The 20238-nt window shown below is 44.0% G+C and overlaps 1 protein-coding gene across 8 annotated transcripts in view; it reads right to left on the bottom strand.

Annotated features, from left to right (window-relative positions):
• Positions 1 to 6095: 6095 nt before the first annotated feature.
• Positions 6096 to 20238, bottom strand: part of LOC102560261 (BPI fold-containing family C protein) — a 40441-nt gene continuing 26298 nt past the window's right edge. For 3 of the 8 annotated variants that reach the window (XM_019489469.1, XM_019489467.1, XM_019489470.2), the window contains exons 10-16: positions 18127 to 18180; positions 14949 to 15128; positions 14226 to 14293; positions 12227 to 12269; positions 11299 to 11362; positions 9241 to 9317; positions 6096 to 6377 (exon numbers count right to left, since the gene is read on the bottom strand). In XM_019489469.1, coding sequence (XP_019345014.1) covers positions 6336 to 6377; positions 9241 to 9317; positions 11299 to 11362; positions 12227 to 12269; positions 14226 to 14293; positions 14949 to 15128; positions 18127 to 18180 — 528 coding nt within the window. In that variant the 3' untranslated portion in view covers positions 6096 to 6335. Of the gene's footprint in view, positions 6378 to 9240; positions 9318 to 11298; positions 11444 to 11843; positions 12013 to 12226; positions 12270 to 14225; positions 14294 to 14948; positions 15129 to 18126; positions 18181 to 20238 lie in introns of those variants that run through there. The other 5 variants (XR_009461731.1, XR_009461730.1, XR_009461734.1 and 2 more) reach the window with 5 other exon arrangements.

The raw sequence follows: 20238 nt of genomic DNA, 5'->3' as shown, positions 1-20238 counted from the left end.
TGAAGGCCATATGTTTGCCATGTCATTCTTCCAACCCCAGCCCCAGTGGAGATCTCTATATGAGGACCAAAGAGAAGAAAATCCCCATGAAGGTCTGCTGATAGAGACCACACAGATTGTTCCATGAAGGGAACAGCATGTTCTTCCCTCCATTTCAGAAGCAGAAATTTTGTACACAGAAAGAAGCGGATTTTCTACATCCCAGATGATCCAGTAGAGGCAAAGAACACCCACAGAGCCCACAACCTCTCCTCCTTCATCTGGGTAGGACTCCTCATTGAATGCAGCAGCTGGGTGCTTCTTAAAGTAACTGTTATTTCCAGCTCTTATTATTGGATTGCATCTCACAATATATTTGTTGCTTTCTTCCAGACCCAGAAAGCACTGACCTTGGGGAATCAGAATATACAGCATGTGTATAATAAACGATCTTTTTTTATAAAGTAAAATACATTTTAATTTATTATGTTATTAAAATAAAATAACTAACATAATATTTAAAAAAATAAAACATTTGCTTATAAGCCACTGAAATGTCATCTCTGGGCACTGGCCTCTCACGCTTACGCCTGCAAGCAGGTCTGGATCCAAAAAAGGTGGGAATAACTCAGAAAGGGGGCCTCTCCTCTCCTCTCCAAAAATGACTGTGACTGTGTTAGACAAGGTTCCTTGGGTGAATTTGATATCTTTTATTAGACCAACCCAAATAGTTGGAGAAAAGTGACTGTGCTAGGCTTTCTTTTGGGAACATCTGATCTTTGCATTGGCACAAACCTGCTTATAAGGGCCCCTCTAGATGTTCAGGTAAAGACATGATAGGATCTGATACACAATCTGCACAATTGCACTTCCTGTCATGCCACACATGCATGGCAGGAGGCATGATTATAGGATCTAGCAGCAGATCCAATTACACCTTATTGCCAAAGCAGGGGGAACCTGGGACCTCTATCCTGGACTCCCCCTGCATGGACAAATAGCAAGTTCCCACAGCTGACAGGACTCACAGCTATGGCTGTGCCCCATGACTGCCAGGGCTAAGAGTCCTGTCAGCTGCAGGACTCCCAGCCACGGGGGCACAGGTACCTTACTACATATGCAAATTAAAGTTGAATACAAACAAGCTATAAAGTTATTACACATTTTCCAGCTCTCACTTTATAGCTGGATGGACCTTTTTATGGTATGATAGTTACTGCGCACATATAGCCAGTCTAAATTAATTGCACGATTAACCAGTTAATTGAATAATACATGTAAACGTATAGAGGGAGCCTAAGAGACCCTGAGAGATGTGATATGCAGCAAACATTCATTTTCCTGTAGAGATAAGTCAATCTCACAAATGACCCCTTGTGACAGAGGAGTTCAGCAGCTTATTCAAGGGCTTAAAATCCCCTGTGATATACCTGTTTCTTCTGGTCAGGGCTCTCTGCACCACTTCCACCAATTAATTCTTGGCTTAGTAGAATGCCTTTCTTTATTTCTTGAGTTAGCTTTAGGTGTGACCAGCATGGAAATTATGCACAAAAAAGGACCAAGTGGCTAAAGGCAATTTCCACTCAGATACAGACACAGAAGAAAAAGAGAAAGCAGGTATATTTTTATATATGTGCCTAGAGATATGAGTGAGGTGCTAATGGTAAGGAAATCTTAACACCCTTTACAGGGAGAATGGCCTGCAATTGAATTGTGTAAGTGCTTGCAAAGGCTTCATGGGAGGAGCCTACAGCCTTACACATAAAACTTTCTTCTTTTTGCCAGAGGTCAGAAGCAGGTGCTGACCAGAGAAGGTCTGGGGGACTGATTACTTGGAGTCATCTTAATGTGAGCATGGGCAAAGCTTTGAAGCTGTGCAACCAGCGCTGGTCTTAGGAGTGCGCAAAGTGGGTGCTGTGGTCAGGTGGGGCACTGTGGTCAAGGGAGAGCCACATGCACAGAAGTGCTCTACCCCTGATCCACCTTGGTTGATCCCTGCTCCCCTGCACCTTCAGCCACTGCTCAGGAGGAGCCAGGCTGAGCAGTGCAGGTGGCTGTGAGAGCATATTCCCCACCCCACCATGATGGGGCCAGGGAGACACCCGCAGTACTGGGGACTGAGCCAGGGACAGGGTCACCTGCCTGGGCAGCTGTGCTCCCCATTCCTTCCCTTCCCTTCCCTTCCCCCATCTGGCCAGAGCTGGCTGCCGGGGCTGTTGTAATCATTCCTGGCCTCAGCAGTGGCTCCATGTGGGTGATTGGTCAGTGGCAGGCTGTACTGACAGCTGCCAGGAGGCTGCAGCACAGCAGCCAGGGCTGGGGACAGGAACAGCTGCACTCCCCCTGCCCCTTCCCCTCCCATTGGCTTCTGCCTGCAGTAGCACTGCTGACTTGGGGGGCAGAGGGAGAGGGGGCCAAAATACAAGTTCGCCCAGGGCACCATTTTCCTTAAGGCCAGCTCTGCGTGCAATGCATGTGAATTTTTTCCTTGGTGCTTGATTCTTTCTTTCTTTATCTTTTGAAGTGTCCTTGTTAAGGTAGCACCCAGTGTTGTGTAGACAGCATATTTGAACCTTTTATGGTGCTGACTGCCTCATCTGCAAGTGCCTAATCTTACAAGTGCCTAACTTGCAAGATTGCACACATTTTCACACTTCTTTGATGTACTTGGCCACAGTATGATTAAATATCCCCCTCCCTCCCTCCCTCACCCCCCCAACATACATACAAATAGTGCTACTGCTTCCTCCATTACCATGCGCTGGCTGAAGGATGTCTGACAGCACTGCCTAAAATGTCATAGTAATGGGAAACAAAGTGGAGACAGGATTGAGATAAGTGCCAGATCTCTGAGAAAAAAAAAAAAGCCTCCATGCTATATTTCTTTCGAAATTGTCTTTTCCTTCCACTCCTTTTCCAGCCACCTTTTTTTTTTTGCAGAAGCGCAATAAAACAGGCCTGCTGAGAACACTTGCCCCTCTGTTTCAAGCCCCTTCAGACTAATGTCAAATGCAACAGGCAGATGCATGCATGAAGTGGTCCAAATAAAATAGAAACCAACCCCCATTTTTGCTCAAATTTGAATCAGAACTGAGGTTTAAGAATAGTCAGTTTTAAAATTATTTTTTGATTGTGTTTTCACATTTTCCCTCTGCACTGCCTTGCTGCATTTCACTGAAAATGCTGATGTTGCACTGGTAAATGCACTAACTTAGTTTTGTATATGCAAGAGATGCAGAACTATTTTGGTTAGATATTCAAAGTAGAGCCCTGATCTTGCACTGAGGTGCAGACCTACAGAACCCCACTGACTTCAGTGGGGTTCAGCTCGTATAAAGTTCATTGCAGGACACGGATCTTTTTTTTTTTATATGCCCACAATTGCTATACTTTTTAGACTCTAACAAGGCATCCCAAGCTCACTGCACCTTATCTTGGGGTTTCTTTCTGCAGCAATACTGTAAAGGCTGTTTTTTAATCTTTGTATATAAAAAGTCAGCTTGGTTGGTCTCCTGGAGAAAACAACTTCCTTCCAAAGACAATAGCCACAGGCAGGAGAAAGTTCAGTAGTAGGACTGGCTCCGCTTTAGTTTGGGGTGAATATGAAAATTGTCAGCTAAATTACAAACTGGCCAAAGGACCACAAATACAGTGGTATGACAAACACCAGTGTATTCCCTTCTCCTTTGCTTCTCTTCCACCCAGCCTGACCAGAGCCAAGACCAAGTCCAACGGGTTCTATACCCTCCTCAGAATCCCTAGTCTAAATCTTTTATCGCAAACTGATGCTGGATTTTGTATTCTGTTTTACTTAATTAGACCCTGATTTTACAAAATACTCATGCACTTAATAGTCCTGTGAATGCAGCACATGTAATTGTCTGTGCACCCGGGGCCATGACCATGCCAGTTTGTATTTAGCACAGTATTTAGCACAGATCTTTGGGTGTTAGTGCCACAAAGATAAGCAATAATGTAGGCCTCTGCCTCCCCCCACTTTCTCTTTTAAACATTTCTTCCTTGAGAGGCTGCAGCAGTAAGGAAAATGGCTAACAGGATCTGGATTAGACATTAATAACTACCCTGAATTTTACATTATCCTGAGGGCAACAGTTCTGAACATAATAGCTCTTAAGCATCTAGACTATAGAGGAGGAAGACGAGTTTGACTCAAAATAGTAATCAGCATTCTCTTTGGGACATCCCTACCTACAAGAGAGTGATTAAGTTCCAGGCAGTTTAATTGCACTCTAACTTAAATTAAAAGACACGTATCATAATTGTTAGTTACCTTTTAAGGTAATACCTCAGGAGGCCGCTTCCATCCTTGACAACCCTGGATCTGAAGCACTCCATGGTCTACTGTGCCTGCTTAGAAGAAACACAACTAATGCACTACACTGTTCACTTGTGCACCCTAATCTACTCTTACTTTACCATTTATTTCCACAAATTAAAGTGGCATCTCTCAGGATGAAAATGCCACAGGGAGGTAAAGAGAAAAGGATGACCACATGTTTCCCATTTACTCAGACCCTTCTTTTCAAAGATTTTTGAAGTATTTATGAAAGAATTAAGATAAGTCTTGTGGCTCTAATGGAACTGAAGAAGCCCTAAGGAGACTGTGGAAGAACGTAGAACTTTCTTCCATCTCCTGTAGGTAAAGAGAACTTCAGTTTAAAACTGGTACTTTCATCCCACTAATTGTTACCACTCTCATTTTGCTCTCTTCCTCTGCTTACTTAATAGGAAAGGAACATGCTTTCTCTGTTTGCCTGCTTTTAATTTTATTCTCAAAATTAATTTAAAGTCATTTGGACGTGGATCTTCTTAGAAGTTGAAAGCTTGCTGATACCTGCCAGAAAAGGACAGTAAAAAAGATCTACATACCAACCTGGGGAGAAGACAATAACTGGTAGGATTCCTTGGGGATGGATTTTCTATTGAATTCTATTTAAATAATTAGCTAAAGACCTGATCTGCAGCACATTGAGATTAATGGAAAGACAATGGCTTTTAGAATCTGGAGCAGGGCCTAAAAAAGCATTTGGGCTAATAAAGTTCTTAGGTAATAGTAAATTGGGGAGAGTTGCAAACACAAGTGAACAGACAGAAATAATTCAAGGAGAGGTAGAGAGATTAGAAACATGGACAGATAATAACACAATGAAATTCATTGTGCAAGTCACTCATGATGAAATCACTTGGCTATAGAGCATGAGCTTGGCATTCTATTCCTGGCTTTGACACAGATTTCCTTATTATCTCTGAGCCTCTGTTCCTCAAATGCAAAATAGGAATAATGGCACTCAGAGGACTGCTGTGATCTGGGATGTATAGACTGCTGTGATCTGGGATGTGTAGAGATATAAATGTGATGGAGTCTATCACAGTATGTAGCTGAACCAGAAAGAATGAAAGCAAATACATTTGGAAGATAAATATTTAAAACAGTGGTGCTCAACCTTTTTGGCTGATGGGCTAGATGGGAGGTGCCAGGTCTGCTTGTGGGCTAGATCCGGACAGTGGTCTTGATCTGGCATCTGGGGCAGTTGCAGTGGGATTCCATCCAGCTGTGCAGAGCAGGGAGTGGGGGCAACCTGGCCCCACAAGGAGGAGGTGGAAAAGAGGCTTGATAAGGCCCCAACCTGGCCCCATGGGGGGAAGGGGCTTGGCCTAGCCCACCCTGTTGCACAGCGCTTGGGGTTTGTGTGGTAGTTTTCAAAGTGAAGTGAGAGAAGATGCATTGCTTGGCTCATTTCAAGTTAGAGTGAGGCAGCCCTAGAAAATGTAATGTAAAGGATAACCCTACATTGGCAGGAGGTACCGGGAGGCCTTACCATCTCTAATTTTCATAATTCTGTTCTCTCTCATGGTATCCAGTAACAGATAAACAGATTCCAATATCCTAACTCCCTTCCTTCTACAAGCACTCTCACCGTATCTCCTCTAGTTTCAACATGGCTAAAGACTCTGGTCCTAAAACTGAAAGCATATTAAAATGCCCCATGTCCTGAAATGCCCCTAAGAAGAATCCTGAGAGGACTATCTTCATAGTAAGCATGACAGGACTGTTAAAACCCCTCCTTATATTAAAAAACAACAGATACATCAGGTAAGAAGCAGAAAAAGTTTATACTGGATATAGACCATTCGGAAGGGTGACTCAAGAACTGCATTTGTAATTTTGCACCATACGTTCTTCCTACTTTCTTCCTGAATCAGAGCAGCGTGAGGAAGACTTCACTCATCTCCAGTACTCAGCTTGAAGGTTTAAAGTATAGGGACACTGTTCAGCATTTGATTGGTTGCTGTTCGCCTTGAACATCCTGATCAGTCAAACAATCTCTCCTTCCTTAGAGAGTGTAGTGAAAATCAGTGGAAATCAGCAAATAACCCTGAGGAGAGAAAAATGTTCACCAGAATGACCTTCTATTACAGATTATAGGCACTGACGTTTCTTAGTTTTGCCTGTGTTGGCAATGAGAGGCTTGATTTTGTGCTGGGCCTCTCGAGGTTCAGCTGAAGTGCAAAAGACACCAAGATGACTGGCATGCCATATTTGTGCCTCTCAGATTCTGGGCTGCTTTGTGTTTGGGATAGGCTCTGGTATAAGTTAGGACAGCCCTAGTGGCTGCTGTGAATCTTAGGGTAGCCTTACCTCGACTGGCTTGTAGCTGCTGTACAGCACAGAACAGTCAGAGTACAGAGTGCTCTGGCTGTTCCTGCCCCTGGCTCAGCCTTTGAGGAAGTAGAGAGTGGTACATAGCTGGGTACATTGGGCCTGTGCCACCCTATAATGGGGTATGCCTCCCAAGGCCTGAGGTAGCCATTTTATGTTCCTTTAATGCCACCAAAGCTGCTTAAAGTTGTTGCGAGGGTGGGGTGGGGTGGTCAAGTTTTGGTCCAGGGTTTGTATGATAGAATCTATTCTGTTATTAAGACTTAGTAGAGCAGCCTTTTAGGGCTCATGTATATGCCACAATTTTTGCCCTTTCATGCACTGCAACTATATGTCTGTTTGCACGAGTGGGATTTCCCAACACTTTAAAAGTCTTTCTTCTGCATTAAACTAAACCTCCTTGGAAGTAGTTTAGTTTGGCTTGCTGGAAATTAAAGCATTGTGTTCATGGATTAATTGCGTGCAAACACAAAGGCACTCAAAGGCATGTAATAGGCCTCTTTGTCCACCACACGGCACTACAACTTTTTTGTAGTTCACCCCTTGGAATTGCTTTCACTTTTGAATTGCTTCCCCCTTTTTTTTTCCCTTGTGTGGTTTGCCACCTTCCTGCTTCCACAGCTGCATTGGGGGCAGGCTGGGGGTGGCAGTGCTGGACCATCTTGCTCTTCGGTGGTGCCAGGCAGGGAGCCAGCTTAATTTGTTTGAAAACTTAGTGTGTGTAAACACAGGTTCAGTGCTCCAAGGCTGAATTCATGTGAAAACCTAGTACGTATAAACACAGATGTGATGCTCCAAAATAAAAAATTAAAATTTTATAAACCTATTTAATTTAATGAGGATTAAAACCTGTGGTGTGTACAGGTGCCCGTACATATCAAAGGGACAGTGGTATATATAAACTGACTTGCATGCTAGATCTAAAGCTGATGTAGCTGGATGTGGAAGGATCAGCAAATCCTTTAAAAGTGTGGAGCTGGGATCATGGCTTCTACACTACTCCCCACTGCTGACCACCACTACACAGGTTACAGCTGTGTGGGAAGTGGAAGAGATGAAGTTTCTGTGTGTCCTGGTTGTGGTACTGAGCACTTTGGGGCAGTTGGCATTCAGCAAATGTTAGAGTTGCTTTGGGCTGCTCTAAGTTATATCAGTGGACTGGCACACAGAGACTTATGAACTATTTCTCTTTGTGAGTTGTATCACGTGCTAGCTGCCCAAAGTATATGAAAGTATAATATGAGTAAATGTTGAGGGGAAATTGGAACTGATTGGTTAATTAATTCTTTTGGAAAATTAAAAAATAAATAGAACTAAATTTATTTAACACTGCCCATCTCCAAAAGATATATATAAAAAACCAAGATATATCTCAGCATCATCACACTTGCGCTCTAGCATAAAACTTTAATAGTGGGTAAGCATTTTGAAATCAATGAATTTAATAGATCAACATCTGATTTTCACATAATCCAGGCATTTGTGTCCATGCTAAGGGCACTGGTTATTTCATGGTCTAGCTATCTATATTACATGTTGAAGACCAAATACTGATCTTGGTTACAAATATAATATTGTACTAATTTACTAGCATCTCATACATTTCACTGACACCAGAATTTAAGTTAAGTGTGAAAAATTCAGACATATTGTGGCATAGAAGAGTATTTCTCCATAGACTTTTAGGAGGTTACACTTACCTCAGAGCTGAATTCACCTGACTGAATGCAGTTGGCCACAGGGCATATGTCTGTACTATATCAGATAGTGCTAGGGAATGTTGCTGTGAAAACACACCCATCCATTTGTTCCTTCTCTGCATGTACTGAGAACCAAAATATGGTTACTTGCCACTCCCTCATGTGCAGCCAGGGTCAGTAATTTGTCCCATACATGCTGATTAGTGGTGCTGGATGCCTGCCCCAAAACAGCTATCTGACAATTTCTGTTGTTTGACATACATGGTGTTGGCATGAATGGGCAGCATATGCTTTCATTGTGACACTCTCCTAGTGTCAGCTCTTTAGCACAGATTTTTTTTTTCTCAATGGAGAAGAGGTTTCTTCCTAAGCTTGCACCTGGCGTTCAGTTTTATTCAACAACAAATGAAGGACACAGTCTGCTACCTATACATTTCCTGTTAGAAGCAAATAATCCTGCCAATAAAAGATCTCTCTTTCACCCCTGAAAAGCGCAGGATCAGGGGTGATCTGGTGGCCACCTATAAGTTTATCAGGGGTGCTCATCAGGATCTGGGGGAATGCCTGTTCACCAGAGTGCTCCAAGGGATGACAAGATCGAGTGGTCACAAACTTCGCTGCGACTGATTCAAGCTGGACATAAGGAAGAACTTCTTCGCTGTCCGAGCCCCCAAGGTTTGGAATAGACTGCCGCCGAAGGCGGTTCAAGCACCCACTTCGAACGCCTTCAAGACACATTTGGATGCTTATCTTGCTGGGATCCTATGATCCCTGCTGACTTCCTGCCCATGGGGCAGGGAGCTGGACTTGATGATCCTCCAGGGTCCCTTCCAGCCCATATGTCTATGAAATCTATGAAATAAAGATTCAGATTCTCACCTGATTAAATTCGAGAACTGGTTGAATGAACTTAGTTTGAGCCTGATTAGGAAGAGGGAATCCTTTCCTCAGTTTATCTTATAAAAGATAAGAATACATGCATTTATATGTGAACAATAAGTACTGGCTCTTGTACAGCATCTTCTTTTTTTTTTTTAAGACAGTTAATATGCTTTACAGACACTAATCGATCACCACCTGTCCCCTGGGAAATAGATATTACCCAGATTTACAAACAGAGAAAGAGCTCTCTAGAAGAAGAGGTATATGATCATGGAAAGACTGGTGTCATAATGCATACACACAAGGGGGGTGACCTCATATTGGACAGGCAACATTAAGTCTGGCATTTCCTAACTTGTGAATGCTTGCCCTTATAACTGCAACCTTCATTTAAAGTAATAAAGTTATATTTGGGAAAAGCTAAATACTTTAAAACACAGATGGAAACCCTCCCCAAAATTCTATCATGTGGAAATATCTTGACCCTCACTCAGGCTCCGAAGCACAAACCCCTACAGCCTGAGCTGTAAACGGGAACAGTTTGGGGGTGTCAGCCTCTATATCAGTGGTTTCCAATCTTTTTAAGGTAAAGATCACTTTTTGAAGTAAAGGGCAATCCAGGATCTACTGCATCCCCCCCGCCACCCACCTTGCCCCCCTGCCCAGCAGGTCAGTCAGGGGGTGGGGGCAGATTGAGGCCCCCATGGTGAGGGAGGGAGTGGGGCAGGGGTGAGTGGGGCCTTGGCTGGGGTAGGGTCGGAGCCTGGGTGGCTCGTCCAGGCGCATGTTGGGGCTTCCACTGCTGCATGCAGCCCGATAGAGGTGCAGGGGGCACGTGTCCCCCCCGATCTGTGCGTGGGGCGAGGCGGCTGCCACTGCACTTTGTGCCCCGAGCCCTGCTGCAGCTCGGGGTGCAAAGCCCAGTGTGCAGTGGCATCTGCCTCGCCCCACACACAGATCAGTGGGGCACATGCCCCACGGGCTTCCATCGAGGTGCATGCAGTGGCAGGAGCCCCCCCGTGTGCCTGAACAAGCTGCCTGGGCTCCGACCCTCCCCTGGCCTTGCCTGGCCAGGGCCCCACTCACCCGGTGGCAGGGGGTGCAAAGGGGGATCATTCCACTCACCCGGCCTGGCCCCTGTGGCAGGGGGCCACGTGTGTCCTGCCACTCCTGGGCTGTGTCTCGGTTGCTCCCTTTGTGCATCCTGCTGCTCCCGATCATGGAGCCCCTGACAGTTGATCTTAGTCTAAGGGGGCTAGCCCCACCAGCTAGCCACCCCAGAATGAGACTGTTAGGGGCTCCCTAATGGACCAGTTGAAGGAGATCAACTGGTTGGTGACCACTACTCTATATGGACTAGGCACTAGGGGGAGACTAGGCACAGACAGTGAAGGGGATCATTTCCAGGTGCTGGAGGGAAGTGTGCTTAGTGGTCATAGACCCTTTTGCCCCTCCTTCCCAATAAGCCTCTTTTTGTCCCTTTCTTCTCCTAACCATCCATCCAGTCCCCCTTTACTGTGCTTTCTGAATTCATCTCTCCCATCATCTCCCTCTTTTTATCTACCCACCCACCAATCCTCACTCTTGTACTGTTTTGCCTGATATTCCCTCTAACTCAATTCCATAACTCATATCACCCCTTCAGCTCCCTGATTCCTGCTTTACCATTTTTAGCCAGTGCTCCAGCTCCTTCTCACCTGCTTTGTTCCACTCCACCAGGTCCCCTGGCTTCTGCCATCCTCTCTCTCTATGCCACTGTTCCTACATCCTCCCTTCTTTTTGCTCCTGTTCTTTTCCTCCACTACCCACTCAAATCCACTCCTATTCCCCTCACCCTTTGTCTCTTTTCACCTTTCCCCTATTATGCATCTCATCCAGACTGTTACCCTTCTCTACACTGCCTGGATACCACCACAGGGAGCACAGAGAGCACAAGAAGGAGGTGATGTGAGACAGTGACCTAACAGTGAAAAAATAAAATCACATACTAAATTTTATTGCCATGCAGTCCCTGGGAATACTGAAGATCATGGTCAGTAAAGGAACAATCCTTACCATTGATTGCTGGGATTGCTCCATTCCATAATACACGAGATAGGAAATTCTCCAAAAGTGAGATCTATCATGGGAGAGAACATGGATCTGATGATCACTTCTTCAAATCTATGAAATTGCCTTGGGCTCAAATCTTGGTTGGAGCCTTTAGGTCAAATTTGGTAAGAGAAAACCACATGTTAAAATGATCTTTGCATTTTGAGGTACTCGGCTGAAGCCAAACAAAGCAATGGGATATTGATCTTTGTCACACAGTTTCACTCAATTAATTTAATATCAGCATTTTTATTTACTTAAAATATTTTACCTGTAACTACCCTATACGATTTGACAAGTCATCATTCTGCACAGTTCAGCTTCCCAGTGCTAAATGAATGTCCTCAGAATTAAACTAACCATGGGGGAAGGGGTCCAGAAGGAGGAGGTAAGGATTCTCCTTTCTCTGCTACTAAATCTGTTTCATGCTTTTTGTGACTATCATTCTTTCCCCTTCCTTTCTTCAGCTTGACAATGAGACTTTGTGCTGAACCTCAGCCTACCCCTACCTGTATTTTCTTCTGTGGTTTGCCCAGCAAATGTGATGCTTCTGTTACCGCTCTGTTACAATCCAGTTTTATATTATCTGGTAGTGATTGTACAACATCATGTAATCCTTCAGAGGAGGTTAGCTTAGAAAACATTTCTCCCTCTCTATTTTGAGAATTACAATATTACCTGAGAGAAAGGGAAGAGTAAAGCCTATATGATTATACAACAGATAAAATATTGTCTGTGTGAAATCAGGAGAGGTAAAGCCATCCCAGGAATAAGTAGGCTGAGACAGAAATGAATGGAGAGATTTCAGTTTCCTCTCATCTGAACCTGCCTCTTTCTGAAATTCTTGGTTTTAAGAACTTAAGTTTCCTTTGCACAGAAGCCATCAGCTTACCTCAGAAAAGTCAACCCCAGAACGTGTCAGGGAGAAGTGAAATCTGAACAGAATATAATAAAGGGAATCATTATAAAGGATAAAGGTACATTGTTTTACCTATGTACAGTTATTTTTAGAGCTATAGGCTATGTGATATTCCCTTGAAGAGATGCTTTTATTGGCATAAGCCCGGTGAAGTCCATGCTGCCCCTCACAGTAAAGAACAGAAATGGTTTTCCTGGGGCACAGCTTGGAATGTGCACAGGCGTGTGGCCTGGGAAAAGCTTTTCCGGGGAGTTGAGAGTGCTTCTCCCTCCAAATTACATTGTATAAATCCCACCGATTGATACACTCAACTTCACCAGACACCCCCTGCCTCTCAACAACTCTGCATTCAAAATCATACAATAAAAAGTCAATTTCAGAATCCCTGGAAATTTAATAGCTATTCAGGCATCTTGGCTATGTGAGCTGGGAGGAAAAATTTCACTCTGGGGCTGTTACTCCATGTGATGGCTGAACCGCCAGTTCTTCAGAAGTTCAGTTCTGTTTAGATAACTTCTCAACGAGCCCCAGTCACTGAAATCTCCTTCCTACATTAGTTCTCTCACAGGTTCTTAGGCCACTAACTCCTGATTCCTAAATCAGTATTCTGAAGCATTCATGACCTCCCATGATACTCTTGTTGTAAGGCATTTATTTACTACTCCACAAGACTACTTATGAGTGCCTTCCCAGGATGCTCTGGACATTTATAACCTTAATCTCCTGTAACACTCCTCTTGAAGAATCTTCAAAATCATAAAGTTCTACCAAAAACTCCAGTTGTTTCATAGTACTTGGGAACCAACTGTACAATGTGCTGAGCAGGTCCCCTGTGGTTCTGGTCTTTACCTACTTCTTGAAATAACAAAGCTTAATAAATTTGGCTATTGTCTTTAATGCATGAAAATTTAGGTTCTGTAGAAGCTGCCCTGATCTCTAGAATCAACTGGGTTGTTAGGTCCCAGTAAACCACTGCCCTAGAAACATTGATCACTTCCAGGAGAGCAAGCACAGAAATCACAAGACATGATAAAGAAATGACTTTAAACAATCTGGGCACCATCTCATTCCTGGGTTACTGCACAATCTGAAATAGACTCACATGTAACCTAAGTAGCCTTGAGTGCTGCTTCAAGTTACAGAAGTCTCCCTACAGCTGTCTGTAGCTTGTTGCACTAACCATATTGATTGTAGTGGCATGTGCCACGTTGTCCCATTTGTCCCTGCCTATCACAGTAAAGCTTGCAAGGATCCATGCAGAATTATGTGTAGTGGCCCAATGAATGTTTGCACAGGGGAGAATTTTATGACTCTGTGGGCGTGTCTACACGAGATGCTCGAAGCACAGTAGACTAATTCTGTACATTAGCGTGTCACGATGAAAGCCATGCTAATGTGCTAATGCGCAGTAGAATTAATCTACTGCACATTAGCATCACATAAAAAGTGCGCTAGTGCTACCGTGCAGTACTGCCGATCATGGTGCATTAAGTTAGTACCTGTTATTACAGGTATTAGTATTACAGGTACTAACTTAATGCACCATAATTATGGCAGATAAATGAATGTGTAGATGTGCCAACTATATGGTAACAATAACCACACAGAAGTTGGGGGGGTCATGGAATTTCACTCCCTAGTATTAGCCCAGATATAATATGTAGTGTTTAGATTAATTAATACAATTAATACTGTGGATACTATGTTGTTTCTCTTTGAACATTTCCCCTATAGAAGGACAAAGAATCATGGAAGACAGCACCCTCAGTTGCTCTAAAAATATCATCATCTTCCATCCACAGGATCTGGGTAATGTAGCAAATAAACTAATCTCAGGGCCTCCACCTCTGCAAGAAGGAAGGTAACTGATTATCTTCTTCTCATATTGACGTGAATGCACGATAGAGTCCTTTTAATAACGTTACTTCCTGACCTTTATTTTATGGACTTGGACAAAACTATCCTGTGTTACCTCTTGAGAAGTAATGAGATAAACAACTTCTGTTTAGATATAGTCATGTTGGCACTGGTATTCACTGTCTGAAGAAGAGAAAATCTTGTTATCATATATACAGCATGCAATCCTATCTAGAATACAGGCACAAATATGATTTCCTTTTATGATCCAAAATGAAAGCAACCCAACATTTTTATTTATGTAGATATTGAAGTATTTTTTGTGAGCTGTTCACTTTCTATCCAATATGGGGTTTGTGCCTGGTAATATAAAAAAATACTGCCTCCATTATCAGTGTCATAGGCAACATTTTAAAAGGCTTGGATAATTGAGGTTTCCAGTGGCCAAAGGCATTTTTAGTGTAATGAAAAGGTATCTGGAGATATGGCCCACTATTTTATAACAAGCAGGTTAAGAAAAATTAGCTTCAGAAAATGGAGGCTGTAATATATTTCACTTTCTTTCTCTTGGAAAGACACCCTCACCCCCTCAAAAAATGGGATTCTAAAGGTAAATTCCTCATAACCTATACATCAAATTATTTCACAGACATGAAAATCCAATTCCTATCAAACATAGTGGAAGTCTTCTGTGGGTATCTGTGAGCAGCACTGGTGCCTCTGTTCTAGGTCACACTGACCTCTCAGATTCACAAAAAATTTGGCAGATAGCAGTATGGAAGAGCAAGCATCTTTTAGCCCCTGCACAGAAGAGAGTTTTTTGGTCCAGAGTACTTACTAGATTCCCTGCAAAGATGAATTGGAGGCTTGAGTTTGGCAGGACAGAAAACATCTCTAAGTAGCCAGTGATCTCTGTAGTCAAACTGCCTGTTTGCAAGCTGATCATAGGTGCTGCAGTAGATTGTAGCGTCAACATCAGTGGGTGTGACATTGTATAATTCTGAACAAGCTGTAGAACCTAGAAGCAAAGAAGACTTCAAACAAGTTTATAGGCAGTCCATTTGTGGCATCTGACCAAATAGGTTGTTACCAATGTGTGTGTACAGAAGTTACACTTTTTGCATGATGAGGCAGCCAAAAGTGCTCTGTAGCCATAATATAACAAATGCTCAGGCTGCAGAGCATTTAAAAATGGCAGATCATGTGAGAAATGAATCTGTGTCTGATGCAGCATCAGATGAAGGCACTCTAGGGAAGAGTGCCTTAGCAAACCTGTGTACAGGTTCACACTAAGGTTTAATTTTGGGCGATTCTGCTCAAATCCTAGGGACCTTTGCGGGGCTAGGTTGGTGCTTGTGGGGGAGACAGAAAAAGCACTGTTTTCTCCCTGTGCAACTGGGCTGTGGGGTGGGGAAGGAAGCCCACCCATGCCCCGTGCCCCCCCCCATTTATCCCTGCTAGGTTTTTGGGGGTAGCTGGGATATACCTGCACAGCAGGGGGTGCTCTGCACCCCTCCCTCCCCCCCAGCTCTGGCTGTGGCAAAAAGTCAAGCTGGCCTCTGTGTGCTGTCAAGATGCTAGGGCAGGGGTGGGGAAATGGAGCCTCCCCACTGCATGGGCCTAGACTGGCTACCCCAGCTGGGGTTTCAGGGGGTGTTGGGCTGGGCCCATGAGGTGAGGGGGGCTCTATTCTCCCTTCCTACCCCCCAGCTCCAGGTGCAGCAGCCATCTGTGCTCCAGGTAAGGCAGCCCCCTGTGGGAACGGGGAGGGGAGCCCTCCCCACCATGTGGGCCCAACCCAGCTCCTCCCAAGACCCCAGCAGGGGTAGTTGGGGGGGACTGCATTCTCCCACTCCAAGCCCCCAGCTGCTGTTGACAGTTGCCAGCTGGGGGGGGGGGGGGGGGGCTGGGGAGAGGGGTGATCTCCCCTGGGAGGCTGCTGGAGCACCAGCCCAGGGCCGGTGCAGGCAGGTTCTGAGTCCCCTCCACCCAACAGGCAAACGCCCCATTCCCCCTTCCAACAGCTGCTCTAACAATGGCACTTTTGTGTAAATGTCTATGCCTTAACATCTGTACACACCCTATAAAAGCTCATGTATCTCTGAACCAGTTAGTCTCTAAGGTGCAACCCTGCCCTTCCATTTGTCTGGCTTCAGACAAACATGGCTCACTACCATTGAGTTTATATGAAGGAACTGTCCTCAAAATATGGTACATGGTAGATAGACTATAATGGTATGTAGGTAGTTTTATAAAAAAGATTAGCATTCTGTAGTAAACAAGATCTATTGTAACTACACTGAACCAAATAATTAAAATGTTTTGTCAAGTCCTCAGTATTTTTTTGAGGTGGTTTATTAGATCTTACATGGATATTAAGTTGAAGTAACAACTCCAAGGTTGCTCCTGAAGCTTAAATTCTAGGCAAAGGGAGTTAACATGATGCTAAATATCCTGGGAAAGTGAGGAAAAGTAATCACTCATATAAAGAAAAAATTAAGGTCTACATACACGCGCACACAGAGTCAAAATCTTTAATTTTCCTTTAATTGTCATTCCTTTATATATACCTTGACTCCCTGCCTCAAAATTTATGATTTCTCCTTTATTGCTGCTATTTTCTATTGCATACAAAACACCACAAGTGAAAGACTGAACTAAATCAAGATGGCTACCATTCTCCCTTTCATCTTTGCCTATAGAAGGGAAGCTAACTGTATTAAAGTTGACATTATTTCCAAGAGGATTGAAAACAAACTACTTTCATAAAAATGGTCAATCCTGGTCTCTATGACTAGAAAATAATACAGGAATTAGAAAGGATAAGGGGCTTGGAGTGCTGTCTGAAGAGTAACTGAGAGGAACTGAAGTGGAATGAAGGACAACAGAGAAAAGTGGGGAGACAGAGAAGACTGCAATGGGTACAGAAGAACATATAGTCCATTGCAAGAATTCAATGAAAAAGTTGTATCTGTGAGTTTGCATGTTGATGGCATTCTTTATATTAACTAAGTATTACCATGTAAAAAAAGGATGAAGGCAGGGCAGAGTGGCACCTTAATTCAGAGCAGTATAAGTTGTCATAAGCAACATTTTACTTCATCAGTAACAGCACAGAGAGGTTGGAGGAGGTTATGGAATCTCACTCAGTATTAGCAGAGATGTTATATGTATGGAGTCTAGATTAATTAATGCATCAAATACTGTAGCACAGTATATTGTTTCGCCTTGACCATTCCCCTTCTACAAGGGCAAAAATTAATGCATGCAAGAGATGAGACTCAGTTGTTCTAAAAATGTCATCATCTTCCATCCACAGGATTTGAGCATTGTAGCCAAAAAAAAAATCTCAGGCCCCCTACACCTGCAAGGAAGAAGGGAACTGATTTTCTTATTCTTTTACTAACATGAATACACAGCTAGACTAACAGAGTATATTATTGCTACCTCCTGTCCTGTATTACCGCTTCCAAAGTAATGAGATAGTCTGCATCTGTTTAGTCAAAGTAAAGTAAGCTGTTGCTTATGAAGCTCATGCCTCTCTAAATTATGATTGTCTATAAATTGCCAATCTCCCCTGCCTTCTCCCTGACTTCAGACTAACCCAAATAACAACCTCTTTCTGCATCTGGATGGCCATACTCAGTTTAAAAATAGGATGTTAACATTGTTCAATATTGTTTTGCAGGTTCAATAAAAATGCTTCTGTTACATTGCAAATGGATTTCTAATCGAGTAACTTAACAGCAAACTGAAGGGAATAGGAATAGAGTGTGGAGAATGAGGGCTGCAGGAGAGGCATTAGCAGAGGGCTGTATATGAACACTCACTAACACAGGAGTCTTAATCTGGACTTTCCCAACAGGAGTCACAAATCATCCCTTTCACAAGCCCCCAACCCTGATGATCTCACTGCCTGCTACAAACTTTAGGAGTTTGCTAGCACTCTGATGATGTCCACAGGGGGATTAGATATTGCAGTCCCTTAAAGGTTTACAAGAAAAAAAGATACCTACCTCAGGAATGGTACTGTTAGGTGTTACTTCAGTTGGCATAAAATAAGTGGAAAACTGCAAGCAAATGGAAGATATCAGATCATCTTGCTTCATATTCACTTTCAGATTCTCTTTAAAGAAATACACGCTGTTTATTGTCATTTCATTTAATCCCCATTCTTGATTTAATGGCCTTTCCTTCTGGAAGTAGTCTTAAAGGAAGTTATAATACATCATGACAAAGGTTAGGGACAGACATTCAAAAAGCCTGAGCCTGAATTGATTCAATCTTTGTAGGGTAGTCTAACCTGGCTATGTTAAATCAGTTTCTAACTGCACAGACATCCCAGACATGCAGGCACATACCTGCTGTGGCTTAGGCTAGAAGCCGTAGAGCAGCCCTCCTTTCCCTTCCACACTGCTGAGCTGAGGGGGGTGTGGCCAGGCCCTGGCAGGATGCTCTAATTAGGGAGATCCCTACCTCTCCATGACCAGCCCAGCAGGGAATTGATAACACGATGTTTATTACCCCTAACTCAGTGTTTATCACTCCATTAAGAAAACAACAGAGGGATATTACCAGCTACCTGCTGATTCTGCTTTTGTCCTTTCTGCTACAGCATGGACCATAGCCAGCAAATGGTATGCTAGCTAATGCTGAGAGATGTCTGTGTAAGGTAGATGGGATGGGGAGGGAAGGGGGGAGCCAGGCAGATGCCTGCAGTCTCTGCCAAGCTCCAACCAGGGAGCAGAGGGGAGAGGCCAGTCCTGCTGTGGAGCAGAGAGCCCCACTCAGCCCAGATAGCATGCTGAGATGCTGGGGGAGTCTGATTTAACTTTAACCAGCAAGGGGTCTGGGACAGACATTGCATAAACCAGTTTGAGCCAAATCAGTTAAATCTGATACTGCGTTCAACCAGGTTTATTTCAAACTGGTTTCAGCCATCTTCAGACTGGTTTATGTGCACTGAATATCTGTTTTGTTACAGGTTTAAACCAGTGTAACAGGGAACCCTAACCTTGTTACTAAGAGACAGGGTGGCCCCTTTAAGTCCAGTACCTTCCAGTCACGGCTGGCTGGTCAAGTAGGGATTAAGACTCAAGCCCTGCCAGCCGGTCAGGTGACAGGAAGATGAAGGTCAGGATCCTGTAAATGGTGAGTGGAAAAGGACAGAGGGGCAGCAGAGAGACGGACTCCCAATGACTATGGTGCTGCGCCTGCAGTCTCTGTCAGAAGACTACACCATGCCCGGAGCCATCCTCATGATCATCTAAAGTAAGCAGGCATGTTGCCTCCCTTGCTTAATGTTAAACACCGGTGGTTTGGGTGAGGCTATTTGGGGAAGAAGGAGGCCTCATTGGGGGCCCACTGCAGTGTGGGGACCCCAGCACCAGAGAGGGCACAGTATTCGGGGGTGAGCTGACCCCAGTGCCAGAGAGGACGCAGTATTCAGGGATGAGTAGACCCCAGTGCCAGAGAGGGGCAGAAGCCCAAGTGAGGGGTTTTTTTTGAGAGCCAGAGCCTGGAGTCAAACCCTGATTAGTGGGTTGTTTTTTTTTGACTGACAGGCCTAGCTAGAGAGAAAAGGGGTAGGCCCACAGTGGCCTAGACCCCAACATAAAGAGGAATTTACAGATACCATCTGCAAGGCTTGGGCTGTGGTGTAGATGAGGAACAGAGCCGTAGATCGCGCCCCCTGGCATCGGGGCAGGAAATGGGCAGCCTCCCACTTAATTACATCTATTAATCAATTAACAACAAGGCATGGCAGGAAAGAAGGTGAGTAGTTGGCCCATAACAGCTGGGCGGGGCCACCAGTAGACGTACCCCAAAGAGGCGCTCCTGTTACAACCAGTTTCTAATCACTTAAACCAGTTTATATATAACTTCTGTCCCTAGCCAAAAAGGTTAGACACAATTGTCATTAATATGTATTAAAAAAACATGCTGGAGAAACAAAAAGAAGTGCAGCTTATAAATCAGATTTTAAATTCTGTTTCTATTTTGTCTTGTAGGCTCCTGTAGCTGGAAAATACCGAACCCACTGAATACAGAACTGAACACCCTGTTGACCCTTTGCTGCTCTGCTTTGTGACATGGTTTGCTCAGTCAACAGGCACAGCTGGTTACAA

Source organism: Alligator mississippiensis, chromosome 4, assembly GCF_030867095.1.
Source record: "Alligator mississippiensis isolate rAllMis1 chromosome 4, rAllMis1, whole genome shotgun sequence".
Classification (NCBI taxonomy): domain Eukaryota; kingdom Metazoa; phylum Chordata; order Crocodylia; family Alligatoridae; genus Alligator; species Alligator mississippiensis.
Note: the sequence above shows the minus strand (reverse complement) of the source record. Positions and strands in the feature narration are given on the sequence as shown.